At 48.5% G+C, this 25,449-nt stretch overlaps 1 protein-coding gene across 1 annotated transcript; it reads right to left on the bottom strand.

Moving 5' to 3' along the window:
- On the bottom strand, positions 1-25,101 carry ANKEF1 (ankyrin repeat and EF-hand domain containing 1). Its single transcript, XM_060261931.1, has 9 exons — positions 24,717-25,101; positions 23,448-23,647; positions 21,274-21,423; positions 16,762-16,885; positions 11,605-12,430; positions 8,951-9,177; positions 5,186-5,439; positions 1,818-1,958; positions 1-270 (listed from the first exon to the last, which is right to left on the bottom strand). The coding sequence occupies exons 1-9, from the start codon at positions 25,060-25,062 to the stop codon at positions 109-111; spliced, it is 2,430 nt and encodes an 809-aa protein (XP_060117914.1). The 5' UTR covers positions 25,063-25,101; the 3' UTR covers positions 1-108.
- Between the last annotated feature and the right edge of the window lie 348 nt (positions 25,102-25,449).

Here is a 25,449-nt window from a genome sequence, read left to right as displayed (position 1 = left end):
AACGAATGTAAACATTTATCACAATCAGAAGCAACATGATTAGGCCTTCTCTAAGGGGTCTCTTCTTGGGCTCGTATAATTTCTTTCCGCGCAGAAATCGCCCAGCGGTCAGCGTAAGGCCAGCGCCTGATTCAAGTTACGGGCCTTTTGCATGAAATTCTTCTTGAAAGGCATCATGAAGTCCTCAAAGTCCACCTCATAAGTAAAACGCTGCCGGCGCATCTCCCTCTTCCTGATGAGGTCTTTGGTCGATGATTCTGGACTCCATGTCTGTGGTGGGGGTGGGGAAATCAATACAAATATGACACTGTGACATAAGAACATAAGAAAAGACATGTTGGATCAGGCCAATGGCCCATCCATTTCAACACCCTGTGTCACACAGTGGCCAAAACCTGGGTGCCTTAGAAGGTCCACCAGTTGGGCCAGAACTCCAGAAGTCCTCCCACTCTTCCCTTCCACCAGCACCCAGAATACAGAGCATCCATGCCCCAAACATAAGAACAGAAGAGAAGCCATGTTGGATCAGGCCAATGGCCCATCCAGTCCAACACTCTGTGTCACACAGGGGCCAAAAACCCAGGGGCCATCAGGAGGTCCACCAGTTGGGCCAGAACTCCAGAAGTCCTCCCACTCTTCCCTTCCACCAGCACCCAGAATACAGAGCATCCATGCCCCAAACATAAGAACAGAAGAGAAGCCATGTTGGATCAGGCCAATGGCCCATCCAGTCCAACACTCTGTGTCACACAGGGGCCAAAAACCCAGGGGCCATCAGGAGGTCCACCAGTTGGGCCAGAACTCCAGAAGTCCTCCCACTCTTCCCTTCCACCAGCACCCAGAATACAGAGCATCCATGCCCCAAACATAAGAACAGAAGAGAAGCCATGTTGGATCAGGCCAATGGCCCATCCAGTCCAACACTCTGTGTCACACAGGGGCCAAAAACCCAGGGGCCATCAGGAGGTCCACCAGTGGGGCCAGAACTCCAGAAGCCCTCCCACTATTGCCCCCCCCCCAGCACCAAGAATATGGAAGATCTTAAAGCAAGCCAATGCTTGTTGTCAACACCACTTCCTGTGGCAATTAATCTGATGTGTTCCAATTAGACTGACTTCATTGAAAGCATATTCCTGGTCAGACTTTGCTGACCTATAAAGTGCTCTTGGACTCAAATTTTGAGAGGACTATAGGTTGCTATCAGATGATGCAGATATTTGGTTACAGAAGCCTATTTTGAGCATTTGTTACATCTCAAAAACAAGGCTGCCTTCTTATTAAAAAAAAGGGAAAGTATTGCTAACCATGACTTATCAGAATTAATGTCCACGCAATGTTATCACCTGATATCAGGGGTGGAATTCTGCATGCCAAACAGATGCTCTGCCCCTGAGCCACAGCCCCATCCTTCCCCAAGGGGTCAAAAGGCTGAGCACCCACAAAGAAGATATTGAAGATAGAAGAAGATATTGGATTTATATCCTGCCCTCCACTCCGAAGAGTCTCAGAGCGGCTCACAATCTCCTTTACCTTCCTCCCCCACAACAGACACCCTGTGAGGTGAGTGGGGCTGGAGAGGGCTCTCACAGCAGCTGCCCTTTCAAGGACAACCTCTGCCAGAGCTATGGCTGACCCAAGGCCATGCTAGCAGGTGCAAGTGGAGGAGTGGGGAATCAAACCTGGTTCTCCCAGATAAGAGTCCGCACACTTAACCACTACACCAAACTGGCTTAACCACTACACCAAACAAGGTGAGGGACACAACATTTCAGTGCAAATGAAAGAGGCGTTTGTGTTTTTTTTCCAGGAGCACTTACCCTCTTTGGTGTAAAAGTGATGTTGACTTTCCTGGTAGCTCCTCTAGTTATTAGTGAGTTCAGATGGACGACGTTATCCCTGAAAGGTTCTTTCTTCTCCTCAAAGAAAGATTTCTCAATGACAGACGGCTGCGGAGACTCCTGAAAAAGACATATCACCACATGACAACATGCGACACACAGGATAAACGTGCTTGCACTTACATTTGTGGATCTGGAATATGTTCTCGGACCGCACAGTTTCTCATTATGCCTCAAAGGCTAAGGGCCAAGTGCAGAACGCCAAAGATGTCCTGACTTTCAATGCAAAGGATACAGTCCAAGAAACACAGTTTTTTTGTTTTTAAACCAGCTCCTAACCCTCTGCGATGAAGTCATTTCTGACCAATGCAAGCGATACTTCCAAAAGCTTGAAGCTGATTGGGAATATAACTTCAGTGCCTTGCATAGATACCTGCAATTCCACTTCCTGGCTTCGGATCACAGGGTTGGACCCAGCACAGTGTTTGTGCAGGTGCAAGGACTTCACCCCACAGTCCATTGTCTTGCTGCCCCCTTTCATGGTGGCCCAGAATGCCTCTCAAAATCCCACTCTTGGGACTATCAGGAATAGGTTTTTTGAGTGCTTTCTGGACTCCTATGAGAAAGGAGAGTTGAGCAAAATGCACTCCACAAGTGAAAGTTCTCATGCCTGCAAAGATGCTGTTCTGGTCTGTCCCCACTGAGAGTCCGTCCCACACACACATATTGGCCACTGTGTGACACAGAGTGTTGGACTGGATGGGCCACTGGCCTGACCCAACATGGCTTCTCTTATGTGACACAGAGTGTTGGACTGGATGGGCCACTGGACTGATCCAACATGGCTTCTCTTATGTTCTTATGTGACACAGAGTGTTGGACTGGATGGGCCACTGGCCTGATCCAACAGGGCTTCTCTTATGTTCTTATGTGACACAGAGTGTTGGACTGGATGGGCCACTGGCCTGACCCAACATGGCTTCTCTTATGTGACACAGAGTGTTGGACTGGATGGGCCACTGGACTGATCCAACTTGGCTTCTCTTATGTTCTTATGTGGCACAGAGTGTTGGACTGGAGGGGCCACTGGCCTGATCTAACATGGCTTCTCTTATGTTCTTATGTGACACAGAGTATTGGACTGGAGGGGCCACTGGCCTGATCCAACATGGCTTCTCTTATGTTCTTATGTGACACAGAGTGTTGGACTGGATGAGCCATTGGCCTGATCCAACTTGGCTTTTCTTATGTTCTTATGTGACACAGAGTGTTGGACTGGATGAGCCATTGGCCTGACCCAACTTGGCTTCTCTTATGTTCTTATGAGACACAGAGTGTTGGACTGGATGAGCCATTGGCTTGATCCAATATGGCTTTTCTTCTGTTCTTATGTGACACCGAGTGTTGGACTGGATGGGCCATTGGCCTGATCCAACATGGCTTTTCTTCTGTTCTTATGTGCCACAGAGTGTTGGACTGGATGGTCCATTGGCCTGATCCAACATGGCTTCTCTTATGTTCTTATGTGACACAGAGTGTTGGACTGGATGGGCCATTGGCCTGATCCAACATGGCTTCTCTTATGTTCTTATGTGACACAGAGTGTTGGACTGGTTGGGCCATTGGCCTGATCCAACAAAGCTTCTCTTATGTTCTTATGTGACACAGAGTGTTGGACTGGAGGGGCCATTGGCCTGATCCAACATGGCTTCTCTTATGTTCTTCTGTGACACAGAGTGTTGGACTGGATGGGCCATTGGCCTGATCCAACATGGCTTCTCTTATGTTCTTATGTGACACAGAGTGTTGGACTGGTTGGGCCATTGGCCTGATCCAACAGAGCTTCTCTTATGTTCTTATGTGACACAGAGTGTTGGACTGGAGGGGACATTGGCCTGATCCAACATGGCTTCTCTTATGTTCTTCTGTGACACAGAGTGTTGGACTGGATGGGCCATTGGCTTGATCCAACATGGCTTCTCTTATGTTCTTATGTGACACAGAGTGTTGGACTGGTTGGGCCATTGGCCTGATCCAACATGGCTTCTCTTATGTTCTTACGTGACACAGAGTGTTGGACTGGAGGGGCCATTGGCCTGATCCAACATGGCTTCTCTTATGTTCTTATGTGACACAGAGTGTTGGACTGGAGGGGCCACTGGCCTGATCCAACAGAGCTTCTCTTATGTTCTTCTGTGACACAGAGTGTTGGACTGGAGGGGCCATTGGCCTCATCCAGCAGGGCTTCTCTTATGTTCTTATGTGACACAGAGTGTTGGACTGGTTGGGCCATTGGCCTGATCCAACATGGATTCTCTTATGTTCTTATGTCTCCTGTTATGTAGTGACAGAAAAAAAACCCACCTTGTAAAAATGGCAAAAAAAGAGCAAACCCCCTCTCCCCCCCCAAAAAATCCAAACCTAAGCATTCATTCCAACCTAACATTAATAAAATAGGAATTGCCTGCACAAGAGAAGCCATGTTGGATCCGACCAATGGCTCATTCAGCCTGACACTCTGTGTCACATAGTGGCCAAAGCTCAAGGGTCACCAGGAGGTCCACCAGCAGGGCCAGAACACCAGAAGCTTTCCCACTGTGCCCCCCCCTCCCAAGCACCAAGAATACAGAGCATCTCTGCCCCAGACATAAGGACATCAGAGAAGCCATTTTGGATCAGCCCAATGGACCATCCAGTCCAACACTTTGTGTCACATAGTGATCAAAACCCAGGGGCCATCAGGACGTCCACCAGCAGGACCAGAACTCCAGAAGCCCTCACATTCTTGCCCCCCACCCAAAGCACCAAGAGTACAGAGCATTGCTCCCCAGACATAAAAAGAGAGGCCCTGTTGGATCAGGCCAGTGGTCCATCCAATCCAACACTCTGTGTCACACAGTGGCCAAAACCCAGGGGCCATCAGGAGGTCCACTAGCAGGGCCGGAACTTCTGAAGTCCTCCCACTCTTGCCCTCTAAGCACCAAGACAGAACACCACTGCCCTAGACATAGAGGGAACACATTTCAGGGAAAGGGTAGTGCTCGCAGGGGAAGCGCCCTGCCTATCAACCCACCCTACATGGACCAATAACCACTGATCCTTCAGCACAGACTTTCCACCAGTTTTGGGTCTGTGAGAATTAACTATCCTATGGCAGCACGTGTAATATAGCCAGGAGACCCTAAGATTGTCTGGCAGACTAAAGTTCTAGCTCTTTTATCGTTGTTCACCACTAGGTGGCGAGCTAGATTTGTTTTTAAGGCAACAGACATCTCAGAGATGGTTTGCCATTTGCTGTCTCTGCCTCACAGGCCTGGTATTCCTTGGGTCATCAGTGGGGTATTCACCTTGGGGGCTCCTGGAGGTGCCACTTTGGCCAGCTCTGTGCTCCCCACCTCTTCTTTCCCGGCCTCCTTCACAGCAGACTCTGCAGCCTTGGGCTTGGGCGGTGGGGCAGGCGGTTTCGGCTTGGCGGGCTTCTTCCCTTTCTGTTTATCCACTTTGTTTTCAGGCGAGAAGGGCAATTTATCCATCGTGTCTTGCACGAAGTGGACTAAGCGATTGTCAGCGTAGGCCCTTGCAATCTCCAGAGCATTTACACCTGTGTGCAAAAAGGCAGGGGGGGCAGGTTAAGTGTGGGGAAGCCAGAACCTCCTCCCTAGACACTCATCTAAAGAAGGCCTTTCCCTCCCCATCTAAAGGGGATAAGTATCCCCCCCTCTCTCCCTCTCTTGCTTTTGTTTTTCCTTGAAGATATGTACAAGCTTCCGGTTCACAGAGTTGAGGCTGTGCACCACGCAATGAACATCAGAAGAGCCCTGCTGGATCAGACCGTGAGGGTCCATGTAGTCCAGCCTCCCGTATCATGCAGTGGCCAACCAGTTCCTCTGCAGGGACAACAACAGGGCAGAGGCCAAGACCTTCCCCTGAGAAGAACACCAGAAGAGCCCTGCTGGGTCAGACCAGGGAGGGTCCATCTAGTCCAGCCTCCTGTCTCACACAGAGGCCAACCAGTTCCTCTGGAGGGCCAACAACAAGGCAGAGGCCGAGACCTTCCCCTGAGAAGAACACCAGAAGAGCGCTGCTGGGTCAGACCAGTGAGGGTCCATCTAGTCCAGCCTCCTGTCTCACACACTGGCCAACCAGTTCCTCTGGAGGGACAACAACAAGGCAGAGAGGCAGAGACCTTCCCCTGAGAAGAACACCAGAAGAGCCCTGCTGGGTCAGACCAGGGAGCGTCCATCTAGTCCAGCCTCTGAACATGGAGGTTTCCTTTTGTTACCAGGATAGTAGCTACTGCTGGACCCGTCCTTTATTAATCTGTCCAATCCCCCTTTCAAGCTGTTTCTTCCCTTGGCCATCAGTATTATTTATTTATTTATTTATTTATTTATTTATTTATTTATTTATTTATTTATTTATTTTATGACTTCTATCCCGCCCTTCCCAACAAGTGGCTCAGGGCGGCTTACAACACAGGAATCGAACATAAATAGGCTTTAAACATAGAGCATTTAAATTTAAACATTGAACCATTTAAAACATTTAAAGCATTGGGGGCAGCAGACATCCAGTATAACTACGCTCAGTACATCCTTGGCCATCAGTGAATCCTATATTTTAATGACCATCCGCATAAAGAAGTATATCCTTTGGTCTGTCCTGAACCTACTGCCCATCAGCATCATTGGATGCTCTCAGGTTCTAGTCTTCTGGGAGCAGTGCCAGCTCTATGGCACATGGCACCTAGGCAGCCTCCCCCACTGCTGCCCCTACCGTGCTCCACTCACCACCCTCCCAGTGGAAGCACAGTGGAAGGGAGGGCGCTGGCGGCAGTGGAGACAGCGAGGGAGGGAGGCAAATTTCATAGAATCCTAGAGTTGGAAGGGACCTCCAGGGTCATCTAGTCCAACCCCCTGCACAATGCAGGAACTCACAAACACCTCCCCCTAAATTCACAGGATCCTCATTGCTCTCAGATGGCCATCTAGCCTCTATTTAGAAACCTCCAAGGAAGGAGAGCCCACCACCTCCCATGGAGGAAGCCTGTTCCACTGAGGAACTGTTCTAAACTCACAAACACCTCCCCCTAAATTCACAGGATTCTCATTGCTGTCAGATGGCCATCTAGCCTCTGTTTTAAAACCTCCAAGAAAAGAGAGCCCACCACCTCCCAAGGAGGAAGCCTGTTCCACTGAGGAACCGCTCTAACAGTCATAGAATCCTAGAGTTGGAAGGAACCTCCAGGGTCTTCTAGTCCAACCCCCTGCACAATGCAGGAAACTCACAAACACCTCCCCCTAAATTCACAGGATCCTCATTGCTGTCAGAGGGCCATCTAGCCTCTGTTTCTAAACCTCCAAGGAAGGAGAGCCCACCACCTCCCAAGGAGGAAGACTGTTCCACTGAGGAACCGCTCTAAACTCACAAACACCTCCTCCTAAATTCACAGGCTTCTAATTGCTGTCAGATGGCCATCTAGCCGCTGTTTAAAAACCTCCAAGGAAGGAGAGCCCACCACCTCCCAAGGAGGAAGACTCTTCCACTGGGGAACCGCTCTAAACTCACAAACACCTCCCCCTAAATTCACAGGATCCTCATTGCTGTCAGATGGCCATCTAGCCTCTGTTTAAAAACCTCCAAGGAAGGAGAGCCCACCACCTCCCAAGGAGGAAGCCTGTTCCACTGAGGAACCACTCTAACTATCAGGAAGTTCTTCCTAATGTTGAGCCAGAAACTCTTTTGATTTAATTTCAACCCCTAAGCAAATTGGGTGGTTGCCTTGGGCACCAGAAAGGGCGTTTGCCTAGTGGACGATCTGGCCCTGTTTGGGAGAGAGAGAGAGAAAGTTCTCTTTGTCCACTCTTTCAACTCTGTGCATAATTTTATAAACCTCTATCATCTCCCCCTTAGTTGTCTCTTTCCTAAACTAAAAAGTCCCATACCCTTCAGCCTTTCTTCCTAGGGAATACATTGGAGGCTCTCCCAGCATTACCTACAAAAGAGCCAGTGCCTTTCAGCCCCCAACCAAGCCCTCATCAAAATGTATTTTCAATAAAGTAGGATATCATCAATTGCTGGAATATGTTATGCCAAGTTTGTAAGACCTGGGAGTCCTGTGGGCCCAATCCAGCGATCAGCCAGAAAGGGGGCACACAGAATCAATGTCCAGCCTTGATTCTCTTCTCCTCCCTTTGCTAATAGAAGTCAGCTCATGTGTACTGAAAAAGCATTTTCATTTAAGAGTCAATATTGCCAAAGAGCTCCAACCCTCCTTTTTGCAACTAAAAAAAATTAAACACACAGGGATGGATCCAAAAGGAAATTTCCACGCCTGCTCAGCTCTTGTCTAAGTGGAAATGAAAGACAAAGACCACAATAGCTACTTGCGCTCAGTCAAATGTATTGTATTCCCCCTTGCCTTTCTATTTTCGCCAGGTCTTGTGCAACCAGTTTCTAGGCACTGTTATATTTAGGGAGAGAAGCACCTGGATCTTGCTTAACTGAAACTGCTCTACGTCTAGTTTTCATTTCTGCCCGCGCATTGCTGGATTCAAGCCCTTATGCTTTAAAAACGAAAGGACTGTTGATGCATAAGGAATAATTGGAAAGGGTTTCTGTGTGTCTTTCGGTGTGTGCGTGTGTTGTTTTGAAGGCAACTCAAAAACAGCGTCAAATAAAAATTAAAGGCCTATATCCAACCAAACAGTTCTTAAGATAAGTGCCCACAGATATGAGGGGACCCTGCTCCCAGGCTGGTCTGGGGTTTTCCTGGATGCTCTAGCAATTTGGGAGGAAAACTCTATGGTACCACAGAGTGGTTTTCCCAAACGCTCTAGCAATTTGGGAGGGAAAACTCTATGGTACTATAAAGTTTTCCCTCCCAAATTGCTAGTTTGGGAAAACCACAGAGTTTTCCCGGAAGCTCCTAGAGCGACTGGTGCACAACGTCACCAGTGCAATGACGTCACTTGCGAGTGATGTCACAGCACTGCACACACGTATCAGTCTCCCGTTGGAGGCTACAGGGGATTTGGCGACCCTAGGGGGCCAAATTTGACGGAAGACAACTGTGTTTGTTCCTTGATGGGTAGCGCTACCGCCATGCTCACCTCTTCTGTTTGTCAGCTGAACTTTAGCCCCGCTGTTGACTAAATATTGCACCGTGTCCAGCCGGGAGCTCTCAATGCCTCTCATGAGCGGGGTGCCGTCGTTGATTGTGAGGGCATCGATATTGGCTCCAGACTTGACGAGGAATTCAGCGATATCCTGCTGACCGGCATGGCAGGCGTGGTGGAGAGGGGTCCACATGAAATTGTCTGTGGCATTCACGCCAGCCCTGTAGAGATGGAATTCGTTGATGAAAGAGAAATGGGCTGCCAGGAATACTGACCCAGAATTCCTTCCTGGGCTCTGAGAGGGGCACTGCTTTAGGCCAGTGCTAGGGGGCCCTGTGCCCTCAGTGGTTTTAGAGGCCCACAAAATTGAAGGATTGAAGAAAGCACTTTACTTGTTTTTCTCACATCAGGAAGGAATAAAATTTTAGGGCCCATGTAAATCTATTAAATTTTGCCTAAAACAGAAAAAAAAAGTATTTAAAGTTATTTAAAATGTTGTAGTATTGGCATTGTTATTATAGTGGGAGGGGCCCACACTTTAAAAATCTCCATCAAGATTAAAAGGGCAACAGAGGCATCAGTGGTTGTTCCATCTGAAGAACCAGCATGGTGCAGTGGTCAGACTACTAAATCTGGGAGATTTGATGAAGAAGAAGGTATTGGATTTATATCCCACCCGATACACTGAATCTCAAAGTCTCAGTGCGGTCACAATCTCCTTTACCTCCCCCCCACCCCCCACACAACAGACACCCTGTGAGGTGGGTGGGGCTGAGAGAGCTCTTATAGCAGCTGCCCTTTCAAGGACAACTCCTATGAGAGCTACGGCTGACCCAAGACCATTCCAGCAGCTGCAAGTGAAAGAGTGGGGAATCAAACCCGGTTCTCCCAGATAAGAGTTCGCACACTTAACCACTACACCAAATTGTCTCTTTGAGTTCAAATCCTTAGAGGACAAGGCCAGAAACACTGTGACCAGTTCCTCACTAGCAGTCGCTCTGCCCCCAAGCTTCTGTTTTCCCCTGCTCAAGTGATCAATTCCCCACCAGTTGCTGCGCAGGTGCATTTTGATCTGCAGTCCAGTCCAACACTCTGTGTCACATAAGAACATAAGAGAAGCCATGTTGGATCAGGCCAGTGGCCCATCCAGTCCAACACTCTGTGTCACATAAGAACATAAGAGAAGCCATGTTGGATCAGGCCAATGGCCCCTCCAGTCCAACACTCTGTGTCACATAAGAACATAAGAGAAGCCATGTTGGATCAGGCCAATGGCCCCTACAGTCCAACACTCTGTGTCACATAAGAACATAAGAGAAGCCATGCTGGATCAGGCCAATGGCCCATCCAGTCCAACACTCCGTGTCACATAAGAACATAAGAGAAGCCATGTTGGATCAGGCCAGTGGCCCATCCAGTCCAACACTCTTTGTCACATAAGAACATAAGAGAAGCCATGTTGGATCAGGCCAATGGCCCATCCAGTCCAACACTCTGTGTCACATAAGAACATAAGAGAAGCCCTGTTGGATCAGGCCAGTGGCCCATCCAGTCCAACACTCTGTGTCACATAAGAACATAAGAGAAGCCATGTTGGATCAGGCCAATGGCCCATCCAGTCCAACACTCTGTGTCACATAAGAACATAAGAGAAGCCATGTTGGATCAGGCCAGTGGCCCATTTAGTCCAACACTCTGTGTCACAGAAGAACATAAGAGAGACCCTGTTGGATCAGGCCAATGGCCCATCCAGTCCAACACTCTGTGTCACACAGTAGCCAATTTATGTGAGTGTGTGTATATATATATGCACACACACACACACACATATATACTGTGGCTAATAGCCACTGATGGACCTCTGTTCCATATTTTTATCCAATTCCCTCTTAAAGCTGGCTATGCTTGTAGCTACCGCCATCCCCTGTGGCAGTGAATTGCACATATTAATCACCCTTTGGGTGAAGAAGGACTTCCTTTGGTCTGTTTTAACATGAGGGCTCAGCAATTTCATTGAATGCCCACGAGTTCTTGTATTGTGAGAAAGGGAGAAAAGGACTTCTTTCTCTACTTTCTCCATCCCATGCATAATCTTGTAGACCTCTATCATGTCACCCCGCAGTCGACATTTCTCCAAGCTAAAGAGCCCCAAGCGTTTTAATCTTTATTCATAGGAAAAATGTTCCAAACCTTTAATCCTTCTAGTTGCCCTTTTCTGCACTTTTTCCAATGGTATAATATCCTTTTTGAGGTGCGGTGACCAGAATTGTACACAGTATTCCAAATGAGACTGCACCATCGATTATACAGGGGCATTATGATACTGGCTGATTTGTTTTCAATTCCCTTCCTAATAATTCCCAGCATGGCATTGGCCTTTTTTATTGCAATTGCAATTCTAGCAGGAGCTCCTTTGCATATTAGGCCACACCCCTCTGATTTAGCCAGTCCTCCAAGAGCTTACAAAACAGAGCCTTGTAAGCTCTTGGAGGATTGGCTACATCAGGGGGTGTGGCCTAAAATGCAAAGGCCCTCCAGCTAGAATTCCACCCCTGCCTAAATGCAAAGAAATGCTTCTTGACCAGAAGGAAATGCCTCAGTTACACAGACCGCCCCCCCCCCCAAGCCTTTAGAAAACATCAACTTACCCTTTCTCTATAAGGAACTTCACGGCTTCTATATTTCCACTAGCGCAGGCCGCCATCAACGGCGTTTTGTAGTAATGGTCCCTCACGTCCACTGGGACCCCCGCCTCAAAAGCCTTCTTCAGGGACGAAAGGTCTCCAGCCTTCGTGAGGTAGTTAATGTTGGAAAAGCTTTTCATCGGGTCGTCGATGTACCACCAGGAATCGTCGTGGATGGGGTGCTCGGGCGGGTGGTCGCGGTTGAATCGGCTGCAGTCGGTGACGTTCTGGTAAGTCTGGACCATGTAATCGGGGGGGCCGCCATCCGTGCGCCGTGTCCGCGACCCCTCCGGGATGACGCAAATGGGCAAGGGGATGGCAAATTTGGCCTTCTTGCCTTTCGCCTTCTTCCCCTTCTTCTTCTTGGGGCCGTAAGACGACAGGAGGAACGCTTTCTGCAAGTACCGGTTGCCCTTGAGGAACTCCTCGATGTTCACTCCCCCAGCACGGGTCTTCTCGTGGGCCTGCACGATGGTGGGGAGCAGTTCGGGGTCCACGAAGGGGCACCTTTCCTCGATGACAGCAATGAAGTCTTCTTTGGAGACCATTCCGTCACCTCGATCCACCGCCTCAAAGGCCTCCCGGAGACTCGCCTGGTGCTCCGCCGACCAGTCGTGCAGCCGAACAGCCCAGGGCGGGTTGGGATTCTTGACCCCGGGTTTCGGCTTGTTATATTTGGCAAAACGCCGTTCAATTTTACGGATCTCCTTGGCGGCTGCTTTACATCCAGCGTCTTTCGCGACAGCTCTGGGCGTCTTTTTCTCCAGATTCCTCCACGTTGGATCGGTGCCTAAATTGTTCAGTAAAATACATTTCACCATGAACAAGAGAGATCTTTTTTTTTTTAAAGGAACGTGTTTGTTTATGGGATTCTGCAGCAGAAGTGGATTGTTTTATTTTATTCAGGATCTCCTCTACATATTAGGCTACACACCCCTGATGTAGCCAATCCTCCAAGAGCTTACAAGGCTCTTTTTTGCAAGCTCTTGGAGGATTGGCTACATCAGGGGTGTGTGGCCTAATATGCAAAGGAGCCCCTGCTAGAATTCCACCCCAGATTTTATTATTCTTGGGCTTCTTATAAAACAGCAGCTGGGTGACGCCTTAAAAATTTCCTTCCAGAATCAGCTTTCACGGACTAGAATTTATTTTGACAGATGAATGTGGTAGGCCCTCATTAGCTAGACGTTTATACAGGAGATTATGAAGGTTTTTTAAAAATAGAACAGGATCAAAGATCCATGAAAAGCGGAAAGCAGAGGATGAGACGTAATTATATAAAATCGAAATGTAATCAATCCTGACACACAGAAAATCAAAATGCTGCTAGCCACATATTTGTTGTAACACACCCAGGAATTCCTCCAGCAGTGTGAAATTGACACACATAGCACACTTTTTTTTAGTGATGATACCAAAGCAATACTAAATACAGACAACAGCTATTAGCCACAGTATATATGTTTGTGTGTGTGTGTATACAAACACACACACATATTGGCCACTGTGTGACACAGAGTGTTGGACTGGATGGGCCATTGGCCTGATCCAACATGGCTTCTCTTATGTTCTTATGTGACACAGAGTGTTGGACTGGATGGGCCATTGGCCTGATCCAACATGACTTCTCTTATGTTCTTATGTGACACAGAGTGTTGGACTGGATGGGCCATTGGCCTGATCCAACAGGGCTTCTCTTATGCTTTTATGTGACACAGAGTGTTGGACTGTAGGGGCCACTGGCCTGATCCAACATGGCTTCTCATATGTTCTTATGTGACACAGAGTGTTGGACTGGATGGGCATTGGCCTGATTCAACATGGCTTCTCTTATGCTCTTATGTGGCACAGAGTGTTGGACTGGATGGGCATTGGTCTGATCCAACATGGCTTCTCTTACGTTCTTATGTGACAGAGTGTTGGACTGGATGGACCATTGGCCTGATCCAACAGGGCTTCTCTTATGTTCTTATGTGACACAGAGTGTTGGACTGGAGGGGCCACCGGCCTGATCCAACAGGGCTTCTCTTATGTTCTTATGTGACACAGAGTGTTGGATTGGAGGGGCCTCTGGCCTGATCCAACATGGCTTCTCTTATGTTCTTATGTGACAGAGTGTTGGACTGGATGGACCATTGGCCTGATCCAACAGGGCTTCTCTTATGTTCTTATGTGACACAGAGTGTTGGACTGGAGGGGCCACTGGCCTGATCCAACAGGGCTTCTCTTATGTTCTTATGTGACACAGAGTGTTGGACTGGATGGGCCATTGGCCTGATCCAACAGGGCTTCTCTTATGTTCTTATGTGACACAGAGTGTTGGACTGAAGGAGCCACTGGCCTGATCCAACAGGGCTTCTCTTATGTTCTTATGTGACACAGAGTGTTGGACTGGAGGGGCCACTGGCCTGATCCAACAGGGCTTCTCTTATGTTCTTATGTGACACAGAGTGTTGGACTGGAGGGGCCACTGGCCTGATCCAACAGGGCTTCTCTTATGTTCTTATGTGACACAGAGTGTTGGACTGGATGGGCCATTGGCCTGATCCAACAGGGCTTCTCTTATGTTCTTATGTGACACAGAGTGTTGGACTGAAGGAGCCACTGGCCTGATCCAACAGGGCTTCTCTTATGTTCTTATGTGACACAGAGTGTTGGACTGGGGGGGCCACTGGCCTGATCCAACAGGGCTTCTCTTATGTTCTTATGTGACACAGAGTGTTGGACTGGAGGGGCCACTGGCCTGATCCAACAGGGCTTCTCTTATGTTCTTATGTGACACAGAGTGTTGGACTGGATGGGCCATTGGCCTGATCCAACAGGGCTTCTCTTATGTTCTTATGTGACACAGAGTGTTGGACTGGATGGGCCATTGGCCTGATCCAACATGGCTTCTCTTATGTTCTTATGACACTCGGAGCCAAGTCACTTCACACTTTGGCCTCTTTGTGAACCATGCAAAGAAATACCAATTGGTATCGTAACCCAAAATTACTATAAAACAGGGGTGGCCAAACTTGCTTATCATAAGAGCCACATAGAATAAACATCAAATGTTTGAGAGGGACACAAGACATGAATGTCAGATGTTTGAGAGCCACACGACATGCAAGAAGGAAGGAAGGAAAGGTGGGGGAAAAAGCAAATCAATCGAGAGGGAGGGAGGGAGAGGTGGAAAGAAAGCAATTTTAACTTTCAATGCATTCTTCAAGTCACCAGTTGGCTTGGCTTGGAGAAGTGATTTAAAGAGAGAAATGCCTTTTCCAAGCTGGCAAACGGGGCAGCGGGGGCTTCGAGAGCCACACAATATGTGTGAAAGAGCCACATGTGACTCCTGAGCCGCAGTTTGGCCACCCCTGCTACTAAACGCTCAAAAAATATGTCACAAAACTTTTTTTAGTGATAATACCAAAGCAACACTAAATAGAGACAACAGAAGTCTCAAGACTCCCAGTGAATGTACGCAAGTATACAATGAAAGACATTCAACAAGAAATTATCGCTATTCCCAACTTTGAGGAGTTTTCCATGAAACAAGTCAAGGAAACAGTCGACTGCTTGTCGTTGGGACCGGCTCTCCTGGATCCTTTGGGACCACCGGACTTCTTATTTCAGCCTTTTGAATCAACACAGTGGACATCACAAGTCCTTGTGGCCAATGGAAGGCTGATGTCAACGTCTTGTGGAATATCTTTCATTGCCTGCATTCGCTGAGAGTCTTGATGCTTCTGTTGACTATATTTAGTATTGCTTTTGGTATCATCACTAAAAAAAAATGTGTGCTATATTTTTGAGGGTTTGTAATAATTTTGGGTTATGATACCAATTGGCAGGGGTCGTTTCGTAGAAAAATCGGTGGCAGAGCTCGTTAGCGTAAGTCATTAGCATATGCCACCGCCCCCCCCCCCAACCAAAAGCAACCCTATGCAAGAAAGGAGAGCCCCAGGCAAGTGAGGCCTGTTTGGGCTGGCTAGAGATCCAGCCAGCCCAAGTAGGTCTCACTCACCTGGGGCTCTCTTTGGACGCACCCCCCCCCCTCACAGTCAAAAGGCCAGGAAGCCACCGGCCACCCTAAACCACATAAGAATTGGAGAAAGGGTGGCGTGGGCTTCTCCAGGGGTTAATGAGGGCTGCTGGGGGCGTGGCGAAGCCCCTGGTGGCTGGCTGGCTGCCCGCTCTCCTCATCCAGGGATTGTTATGCAGCTGCACCTCCTATTCAACGGACCAGGTGGTAGAGAGGAGGAGGGGGAACCCTCAGAAAGGTTCAGGAGCTGCGCTCCTGTGAGCTCCTGCTGAATCCGAGGCCTGCCAATTGGTATTTCTTTGCATGCTCTATATGTAGCCTTCTCCCCTGTTCTTTGTGAGTCACAGAACATAGTAGGAGTCCAGTAGCAACTTTAAGTCCAACCAAGTTTTATCCAGAATGTCAGCTTTCGTGTGCATTCAGACTTCATCAGACAACGGAATGGGGCACAGTGAGCAGAGCTACATATAGCTGGTGGGCAATGGTTAAGAATGCAAAGTGGCACTCTAAGCCAGGGGTGGCCAACGGTAGCTCTCCAGATGTTTTTTGCCTACAACTCCCATCAGCCCCAGCCATTGGCCATGCTGTCTGGGGCTGATGGGAGTTGTAGGCAAAAAACATCTGGAGATCTACCATTGGCCACCTCTGCACACCCATCGCTGCTGCGTTACCATCATTTTTTTTAACTATAATCGCAGACCTTAGCATATTGCAAATGTATCTACCCATGCCACCATCTACAATTTGGTTTATAACTTGTGTATTGCTTATTCTACTGTTTGTTTTATTTGCTTTCAACTGTATAATTTACATTGTTATTTTAAAATGATGCTAGCTGCCCTGAGCCCATTCTTGGGAAAGGGCAGAATACAAATTGACTAAATAAATAAAAAAACACAAATAAATACAAAGTTAGAATCCAATGGCAAAAGAGTGAAATTAACAAACTGGAAGAACATTCAGTCTGGATAGCATTTGCGTGGGAAACCAATAAAGCAGTCACATGTCAGAATGGGAGAATGATGGTGAGAGTGTCACAAGACAATAAGTGGAGTCTGTTAATTGCTCCATTGCTTGCAAATCTGGCTTCAGCTCACCTCTTTGCCCAATAAATTTGCAACATTCCGTGAAGCCTCCGGCAGCCGCATAATGAAGGGGGGTGTTTCCATTCATAGCGATGAGGCCCACATCTCCGTCGTAAGCAGAAATAATCTTCAGGATCTAAGGAAAACCAAGTCAATGTCATCGCACTTAAAAACAAATAATCTATCCCTGCAGTCAAACGGATCATATTTTTCCCAGGAGCAAAACTGGAGCTACTGACTGGACCTCTAGACAATTTAGCAGCTACCATTGCAAAAGAGGAAACTCTGGAACAGAGAGGGCAGAATTTTCACCACGCTGAAAAGCTGCCCTTAGTGGGCGTCTCCGATGGTATCCAAGGTGGACAGCTGGGAAATGAACAAGAAGAAACGTTAAAGAGGTTAGGGCTTTTTAGCTTGGAGAAACAGTATCTGAGGGGTGACACGATAGAGGTTTATAAGATTATGCATGGCATAGAGAAGGGAGGAAAAGAAGGACTTTTCTCCCTTTTTCACAATAAAAGAACTCATGGGAATTCCATGAAATTGTTGAGCAGTCGGGTTAGAACAGATAAAAGGAAGTACCATTTCACCCAAGGAGTAGTTAACACATGGAATTCACTGCCTCAGGACGTGATGGCATAGACAGCTTTGCGGGGTGATATTGGAGGGCAAGAGTGGGAGGGCTTCTGGAGTTCTGGCCCTGCTGGAGGACCTCCTGTTGGCACCTGTGTTTTTTGGCCACTGTGTGACACATAGTGTTGGAGTGGAGGGGCCACTGGCCTGATCCAACATGGCTTTACTTATGTTCTTATATTTAGGGCATTGGTGCTCTGTCTTCTTGGGGCTTGGGGGGCAAGAGTGGGAGGGCTTCTGGAGTTCTTTAGTCTCCGGCTCACACATTTTTGTCTTAGCTCAGAAAGGATGACCCAGAGCATACTAATTTATGCAGGAGCTCACAATTTTAATGCCAGCAGCTCCAAAAGCAGAATTTTTGCTCACAAGACAGCTTAGAGACAGTGGTGACCATCATCCTCTTTCCACACAACTGAGGGGAACTGGAGATGGGGGTGGAGCTTTTTTCAGAAAAAAAAATGGCAATTGCTATATTGCTGGATTTCTGGTAAAGCTGCAGTACTGCAGCCGGAGCCCTCTGCTCACGACCTGAGTTCGATCCCAACGGAAGCTGGTTCAGGTTGCCGGCTCCAGGTTGACTCAGCCTTCCATCCCTCTGAGGTCGGTCAAATGAGTCCCCAGCTTGCTGGAGGGAAAGTGTAGATGACTGGGGAAGGCAATGGCAAACCACCCCGTAAAAAGTCTGCCGTGAAAACGTTGTGAAAGCAACGTCACCCCAGAGTCGGAAACAACTGGTGCTTGCACAGAGGACTGCCTTTTTTTTTAACCTGAATTTCTTAATAGCCTGGAAAAGCTCTCTAGTGGAGCAAGAGGGAATAGCAGCTGCAGGACACCCGGTGAAGGAACATATATGGGAGGGTGGGGACATCATAAATGCTCTGCGGTTACTCCAAACACCTTGGAATTCATCATGGTAATGAGAACTCCACAAAGAATAGTTGCCACACAGGAGCAACCACAGTTTGCATACCACCCTCCAACCTAGTAAAATTCTCTCAGATTTCCTTGATTACCGCTACGATTTGGTCTCCTGCTAAAACTCTCAACGTTGCAAGTCTTAAGAATATGAGAGAAGCCATGTTGGATAAGAGAAGCCATGTTGGACCATGTTGCTGTGGTCCACCTAGTCCAGCCTCCCGTCTGAGGCCAGGCTGTTCCTCTGGAGGGCCAACAACAGGACATGGAGGCTGAGGCCTTCCCCTGATGCTGCCTCCTGGCTCTGGAGTTTCAGGCTTAGTGCCTCTGAATGTGGAGGTTCCCTTCAGACACCATATCTAGTAGCCATTGACAGACTTCCTCCATGAATCTAGAAAAACATACAAAGAGTCCTGCTAGATCAGTCCAATAGCCCATCCAGTCCAGCATTCCATCTCACACAATGACCAACCAATTCCTCTGGAGGGCCAAGAACAGGGCAGAGAGGCCGAGGCCTTCCCCTGAGAAGAACATCAGAAGAGCCCTGCTGGGTCAGACCAGTGAGGGACCATCTAGTCCAGCCTCCTCTCTCACACAGTGGCCAACCAGTTCCTCTGGAGGGCCAACAACAGGGCAGAGAGGCCAAGGCCTTCCCCTGAGAAGAGCATCAGAAGAGCCCTGCTGGATCAGACCAGGGAGGGTCCATCCAGTCCAGAATCCTGTCTCACACAGTGGCCAACCAGTTCCTCTGGAGGGACAACAACAGGGCAGAGAGTCCGAGGCCTTCCCCTGAGAAGAACCTCAGAAGAGCCCTGATGGGTCAGACCAGTGAGGGTCCATCTAGTCCAGCCTCCTCTCTCACACAGTGGCCAACCAGTTCCTCTGGAGGGCCAACAACAGGGCAGAGAGGCCAAGGCCTTCCCCTGAGAAGAACATCAGAAGAGCCCTGCTGGGTCAGACTATTGAAGGTCCCTCTAGTCCAGCCTCCTGTCTCACACAGCGGCCAACCAGTTCCTCTGGAAGGCCAACAACAGGGCAGAGAGGTCAAGGTCTTCCCTTGAGAAGAACATCAGAAAAGCCCTGCTGGATCAGACCAGGGAGGGTCCATCCAGTCCAGCCTCCTGTCTCACACAGTGGCCACCCAGTTCCTCTGGAGGGACAACAACAGGGCAGAGAGAGTCCAAGGCCTTCCCCTGAGAAGAACCTCAGAAGAGCCCTGCTGGGTCAGACCAGTGAGGGTCCATCTAGTCCAGCCTCCTCTCTCATACCCTATATAGCCCTATATGGCCGAGGACCGACCTACCTGAGGGACCATCTCTCCCCGTACGAGCCCCAGAGAGCACTGAGGTCGATAGGAAAAAACAGATTGACTACCCCTGGGCCAAAAGAAATTAAACTCCAGAACACCCGCACACGGGCCTTTTCTTCCGCGGCCCCACATCTCTGGAATCAGCTCCCAGAGGAGGTGCGGGCCCTGCGGAACCTTGACCAGTTCCGCAGGGCCTGCAAGACCGCCCTCTTTAAATTGGCATTCACGAACAGCTGAGCAATAAGTGCATAACAAGAAACACTCGCCGTCTACATCAATTGTTAGGTTTACTTTAATGTATTAGATTAATTGTTTTAACTAATGTATTAAGTGATTTTATTATTAATGTTCATTAGTATAATGTTTTATCAATGTATTGTTATCTTTTTTGTTGTTAGCCGCCCTGAGCCTGCTCCGGCGGGGGAGGGCGGGATACAAATAAAATTTTACTTTACTTTACTTACTTACTCATACAGTGGCTAACCAGTCCCAGCATTAAGTTGCTTACAGTGACTTGAAGTTTGGAAACTTGAACTGCTTGGCGTTCATACCCCTGTATCTGAAATTGACTACTTGAAGCTTGAAGAAGCAATTGTGAAACAAGGCAATAGTACATCCTTGTTGCAACAATTGGGCTGCTGGCTGCCTTATGAATTAAATTTGAATCTACTTGGAAATCACTCACCATTCTTCTTCAGTGCTACATAGGAACTTTCATCAAGGAAACAGCTCTGGACTGCTTTAACAATTGGACCTTTTCTGATGGCCACTATGGGATGTTCTTTAAATAACTGAGTTGTGCCTGTTCTTTATGTTCTATAGAATATACTAAGTTTTTGATAATATTGTTACTGCTTCTTTAGTGGCTGAGGCTGGTAATCACGGAAAGTTTGTGCTTTATTTGTCCTGCTACCTACTACTGCGGTTCTCTTGTTGGGTTGCTTAATACCCAGGTGGGGGCAGGGGATCCCCTGCTTTGGAGGCCCTCCCCCCACTTCAGGGTCATCAGAAAGCAGGGAAGAGGGGAAGGAAATGTCTGCTGGGAACTCTATTATTCCCTATGGAGTCTTATTCCCATAGGAAATACTGGAGAACTGATCCGCGGTTATCTGGGGGGGCTGTTTTTTGAGGTAGAGGCACCAAATCTTCAGTATAGCCTGCAGTGCCTCTGCCCAAAATACCCTCCAAGTTTCAAAAAGACTGAACTAGGGAGTCCAATTCTACGAACCCCAGTAGAAGGTGCCCCTTTCCTTCATTATTTCCTACGGAAGGAAGGCATTTTAAAAGGTGCGCGGTCCCTTTAGATGTGAGGGCTAGAACTCCCTTTGGAGTTCAGTTATGCTTGTCACACCCTTGCTCCTGGCTCCACCCCCAAAGCCCCCTGGCTCCACCCCCAATGTCTCCTGGCTCCACCCCCAAACTCCCCAGATATTTCTTGAATTGGATTTGGCAACCAAGGCCTCTGCATCTGGAGGAGCCGGGCCACCCGGCAGACGGGATGCTGGTGCTTCATTGGGGAGCTTGTGAAGGCTTCCCAACCACTCAAAACTGCCCATCTTTTATCATCCATGAAGGAGACACAAGCTGACATGCCTTGCCCCTGCAGCAGAGAAGTCAGGGGTGCCTTTCTTCTGGGTACCTTTGCCCCCCCCCCCAAGCAAGAATACCTCGAAATAGCCTCCTTTGGCCGCAAAATGCGCAGCGTGGTGTCTCTCGTTGTCAAAAATGTTAACATCGCCCCCTCTCTCCAGGATGCCGCGGACGATTTCTATGACACCTTCTCTCGACGCTTCCATGAGGGCCGTGCGTCCCGTTGCCTGGAAAGGCAGAGAAAATCCATCAGGGACACAATTCTAGTTCCGTTAAGAATTCACTCACGCAGGCTGAGGCAAAAGGGCTTCCTCTCTATCCTATTGGTTACCCCAGACTTCCCCCAAGGTGTTTGAGATCCACCCTTCCTTATTTTATCTTTCTAACAGTCAGTGAACCAGCAGCAGCTTTCGTGAGTCCCTGCTCACCTCTTCTGAAGTTCAGATCTTCCAAAGTTCTTCCGTTCAGAAGAAGGAAGCAGGAGTGACTCACAAGAGCTCTTGTCCTGCCACAAACTGTGTTAGTCTTTGAGGTGCCTTCCTCTGCAGAGCCTTCCTTGGTGGTCTGCCATCCAAGTACCAGCTCAATGGCAACCCCAGCAAGGTAAACGAGAACAGGTGGTTTGCTATTGCCTGCCTCTGCAGGGTCTTCCTTGGTGGTCTCCCATCCAACTACCAACTTAATGGTGACTCCAGCAAGGGGCTTTCAAGGCAAGTGAGGAGCAGAGGGAGTTTGTCTTTGCTTTCCTCTGCAGGATCTTCCTTGGTGGTCTCCCATCCAAGTACCAGCTCAATTACAACTCCAGCAAGGGACTTTCAAGGCAAATGAGGAGCAGAGGGGGTTTGCCACTGCCTTCCTCTGCAGAGCCTTCCTTGGTGGTCTCTCTTCCAAGTACGAACCCTCTTTAGCTTCTGAGATCAGACAAGGTTGGGCTATATCATGCTGCCTTCCCTCCCAACCACCTCTCTAGTAAATCATAATTCATGGTTAATAACCCATTCATCACCATTAATTACTAAATTCTGATGTGGTACTATGTCGGGGAGGTGCATCAAGACTATGTGTCACCCAGACACCTCTCAGCAGCTTTAGATGCCCCTCCGTTCCCCCTGCATAAAACAGCAAGAGCATCCTTACTAGGAGACAAGAGCAAGAGTTCAGGAGCCCCTGAAAGTCTAACGAAATTTGTGGCACAGTGTGAGCTTTTGGAAGTCCCTGCTCAGTGCTCCAAAGTTCCTAACGGTAAAGGTAGTCCCCTGTACAAGCACCAGTTGTTTCCGACTCTGGGGTGACGTTGCTTTCACAACGTTTTCACGGCTGACTTTTTATGGGGTGGTTTGCCATTGCCTTCCCCAGTCATCTACGCTTTCCCCCCAGCAAGCTGGGGACTCCTTTTACCGACCTCGGAAGGATGGAAGGCTGAGTCAACTTAGAGCCGGCTACCTGAACCAGCTTCCGCTGGAATCAAACTCAGGTCATGAGCAGAGAGTTCAAACTACAGTACTGCAGCTTTCCCACTCTGCGCCCTGGCCACAAACTCCTACCCAGTCTTTAGGGGCTCCTGGACTAGAGATGTAAAATGTCTGGAAATTTTGAAGCTCGGAAGAAAACCCCAGTTTTTTTCAGGGAAAAAATGAAAATGTTTGGAAAATTTTAAAAAAAAAAACCCTTTTTTTTTTACATTAGCTCTTCTTTCTCCTTTTCCAGACTGAAAGTCATTCTGTTACTTTAGGAACATAAAATATGACTATGGACAATTTTACTTGGCATGAAATGATCACAACTAGCATATTAAAAATATAGTGTATCCAAACAATGATTACAAACAGAATTTACATTTTAAATAACATGTATTTGTAATTGAAACGTATGGAGCAACAATCTCCTGAACTGTTTACTAGTTTATGTGGAACAGACAAAAAAAAAACCTCCACAAAACAATTTTAAAAAAATCCAGACGTAGCAATCATTCATATTTCCTCTCCACAGTATTGAATAAATTAAAAAAACCCCAACCATTCATCGTATTAAAATAAAACATTCCATAATCAATTTATTTTATTTTTTTCAATTTTTCCAATTTTTGGGGGGAAAAAACAAAAAAGATTTCAGGAAAAAAAATGGAGAAAAAAACCTGGTTTCCCCCCCTAATTTTTCCGTTTTTTTCTGGGCCTTCAAATCTCTATCCTGGACTCTTGCCCTTTTCTTCTGCTCCAGACAGACCCACACGGCCACCCCTCTTGCTCCTTACTAGGTTTACTGCATTGGGGTTTGCTCCTCTTTCCAAGAACATCATGCACGTTTCCTTGATCTCATGCGCTTGCTCACAGGCTTGAAGGAAAACCGGCTTCCCATCAAAGGTCACATTGTTCACATCCGCCCCGTACTCCAGGACCATCTGGACACAGCGGAAGTGCCGCCTGGTGGGCAAAATGCAATAGAACAGAATACCTGCATGGAAGAGCAGAAGCACCGATTGCCACGCAAACACCCACACCGCAGGACATGTCAGTCACGACAGGTCAGAGCCCAGGGGTCAGGCTGCAGCTCGAGGCATCTGAAGGTCCCACCTTCAGTCCCTGACATCCATAACAACATGAGCCCTGCTGGATCAGACATGGGAGGGTCCATCTAGTCCAGCCTCCTGTCTCACACAGTGGGCAACCAGTTCCTCTGGAGGGACAACAACAGGGCAGAGAGCCTGAGGCCTTCATAAGAACATCAGAAGAGCCCTGCTGGATTAGACCAGTGAGGTCCATCTGGTCCAGCCTCCTGTCTCACACAGTGGGCAACCAGTTCCTCTGGAGGGACAACAACAGGGCAGAGAGGCTGAGGCCTTCCCCCGAGAAGAACATCAGAAGAGCCCTGCTGGGTCAGACCAGTGAGGGTTCATCTAGTCCAGCCTCCTGTCTCACACAGTGGCCAACCAGTTCCTCTAGAGGGCCAACAACAGGGCAGAGAGGCTGAGGCCTTCCCCTGAGAAGGACATCTGAAGAGCCCTGCTGGGTCAGACCAGAGAGGGTCCATCTAGTCCAGCCTCCTGCCTTACACACAGGCCAACCAATTCCTCTGGAGGGCCAACAACAGGGCAGAGAGGCTGAGCCCTTCCCCTGAGAAGAACATGAGAAGAGCCCTGCTGGGTCAGACCAGGGAGGGTCCATCTAGTCCAGCCTCCTGTCTCACACAGTGGCCAACCAGTTCCTCTGGAGGGACAACAAGAGGGCAGAGAGGCTGAGTTCTAACCCTGAGAAGAACATCAGAAGAGCCCTGCTGGGTCAGACCAATGAGAGTCCATCTAGTCCAGCCTCCTGTCTCACACAGTGGCCAATCCGTTCCTCTGGAGGGCCAACAACAGGGCAGAGAGGCTGTGGCTTTCCCCTGAGAAAGACATCAGAAGAGCCCTGCTGGATCAGACCAGGGAGGGTCCCTCTAGTCCACCGCTCCTCCCAGTCCCCTAGGCAAGTGCCTAGTTTGCCTAGTGGTCGAGCCGACCCTGTGTAACAACCTGGATCCTTCTTACCTTTTCCTTCCTCGTCCACTATCGTCATGTCTGCCTCTGCCTGCACTAGCACATCTAAGACTAAGTCATGGCCGAGTTCAGCCGCTTTCATGGCCGGAGTGCGCCCCATGCGATCCTGGACATCCGGGTGAGCCCCGAGTTCTAAGAGGAAGTGGACCATGTCAACGTCATTGGCCACGGAGGCCAAGTGAAGAGCGCTGTCTCCATTGACGGGCTCAGTGAAGTTGATGAGCTCCGGGTACCCAAGTTTGGTGAGCTTCTCGATCTGCTTCTTGTCCTTCTGACGGACGCACTGGAGGACTTTGTAGATCTGTAGGTTTTCGAGCCTTTTATCAGCCAAAGCCATTCTCGATCACCCAAAGAGAGGCTCCTCCCATAGAGATGGTTCCTGTTCAGAAGACCAGAGCGGTAGAGAGTCAGTGATTTCCCTTCGCAGGGCCACCCATCCAACACACTTTTTGCGCTCTGTCTTTTTATTCCAACCTCATACACTGTGCCTCTCCTCTTTCAAAGCAACCGTGGATGGGGAGGGTGGGGGGAAGAGTCCTAATCTTGTTGAGCCTGCAGGTGCAAACATACTACACAATACCATGATTAAACAAAACTGCTGCTCTTTCACAAATTATTATAAACTGTTTATAAAGCTTGGATCTACTCACTTCTCACAATTTATGTTCCTAATAAAAAAAAAAAAAGCCACACACTTCATAACAATATAAAGTGCCACAATTGT

The sequence above is a fragment of the Heteronotia binoei genome, chromosome 1 (genome assembly GCF_032191835.1).
Source record: "Heteronotia binoei isolate CCM8104 ecotype False Entrance Well chromosome 1, APGP_CSIRO_Hbin_v1, whole genome shotgun sequence".
Taxonomy (NCBI): Eukaryota; Metazoa; Chordata; class Lepidosauria; order Squamata; family Gekkonidae; genus Heteronotia; species Heteronotia binoei.
Note: the sequence above shows the minus strand (reverse complement) of the source record. Positions and strands in the feature narration are given on the sequence as shown.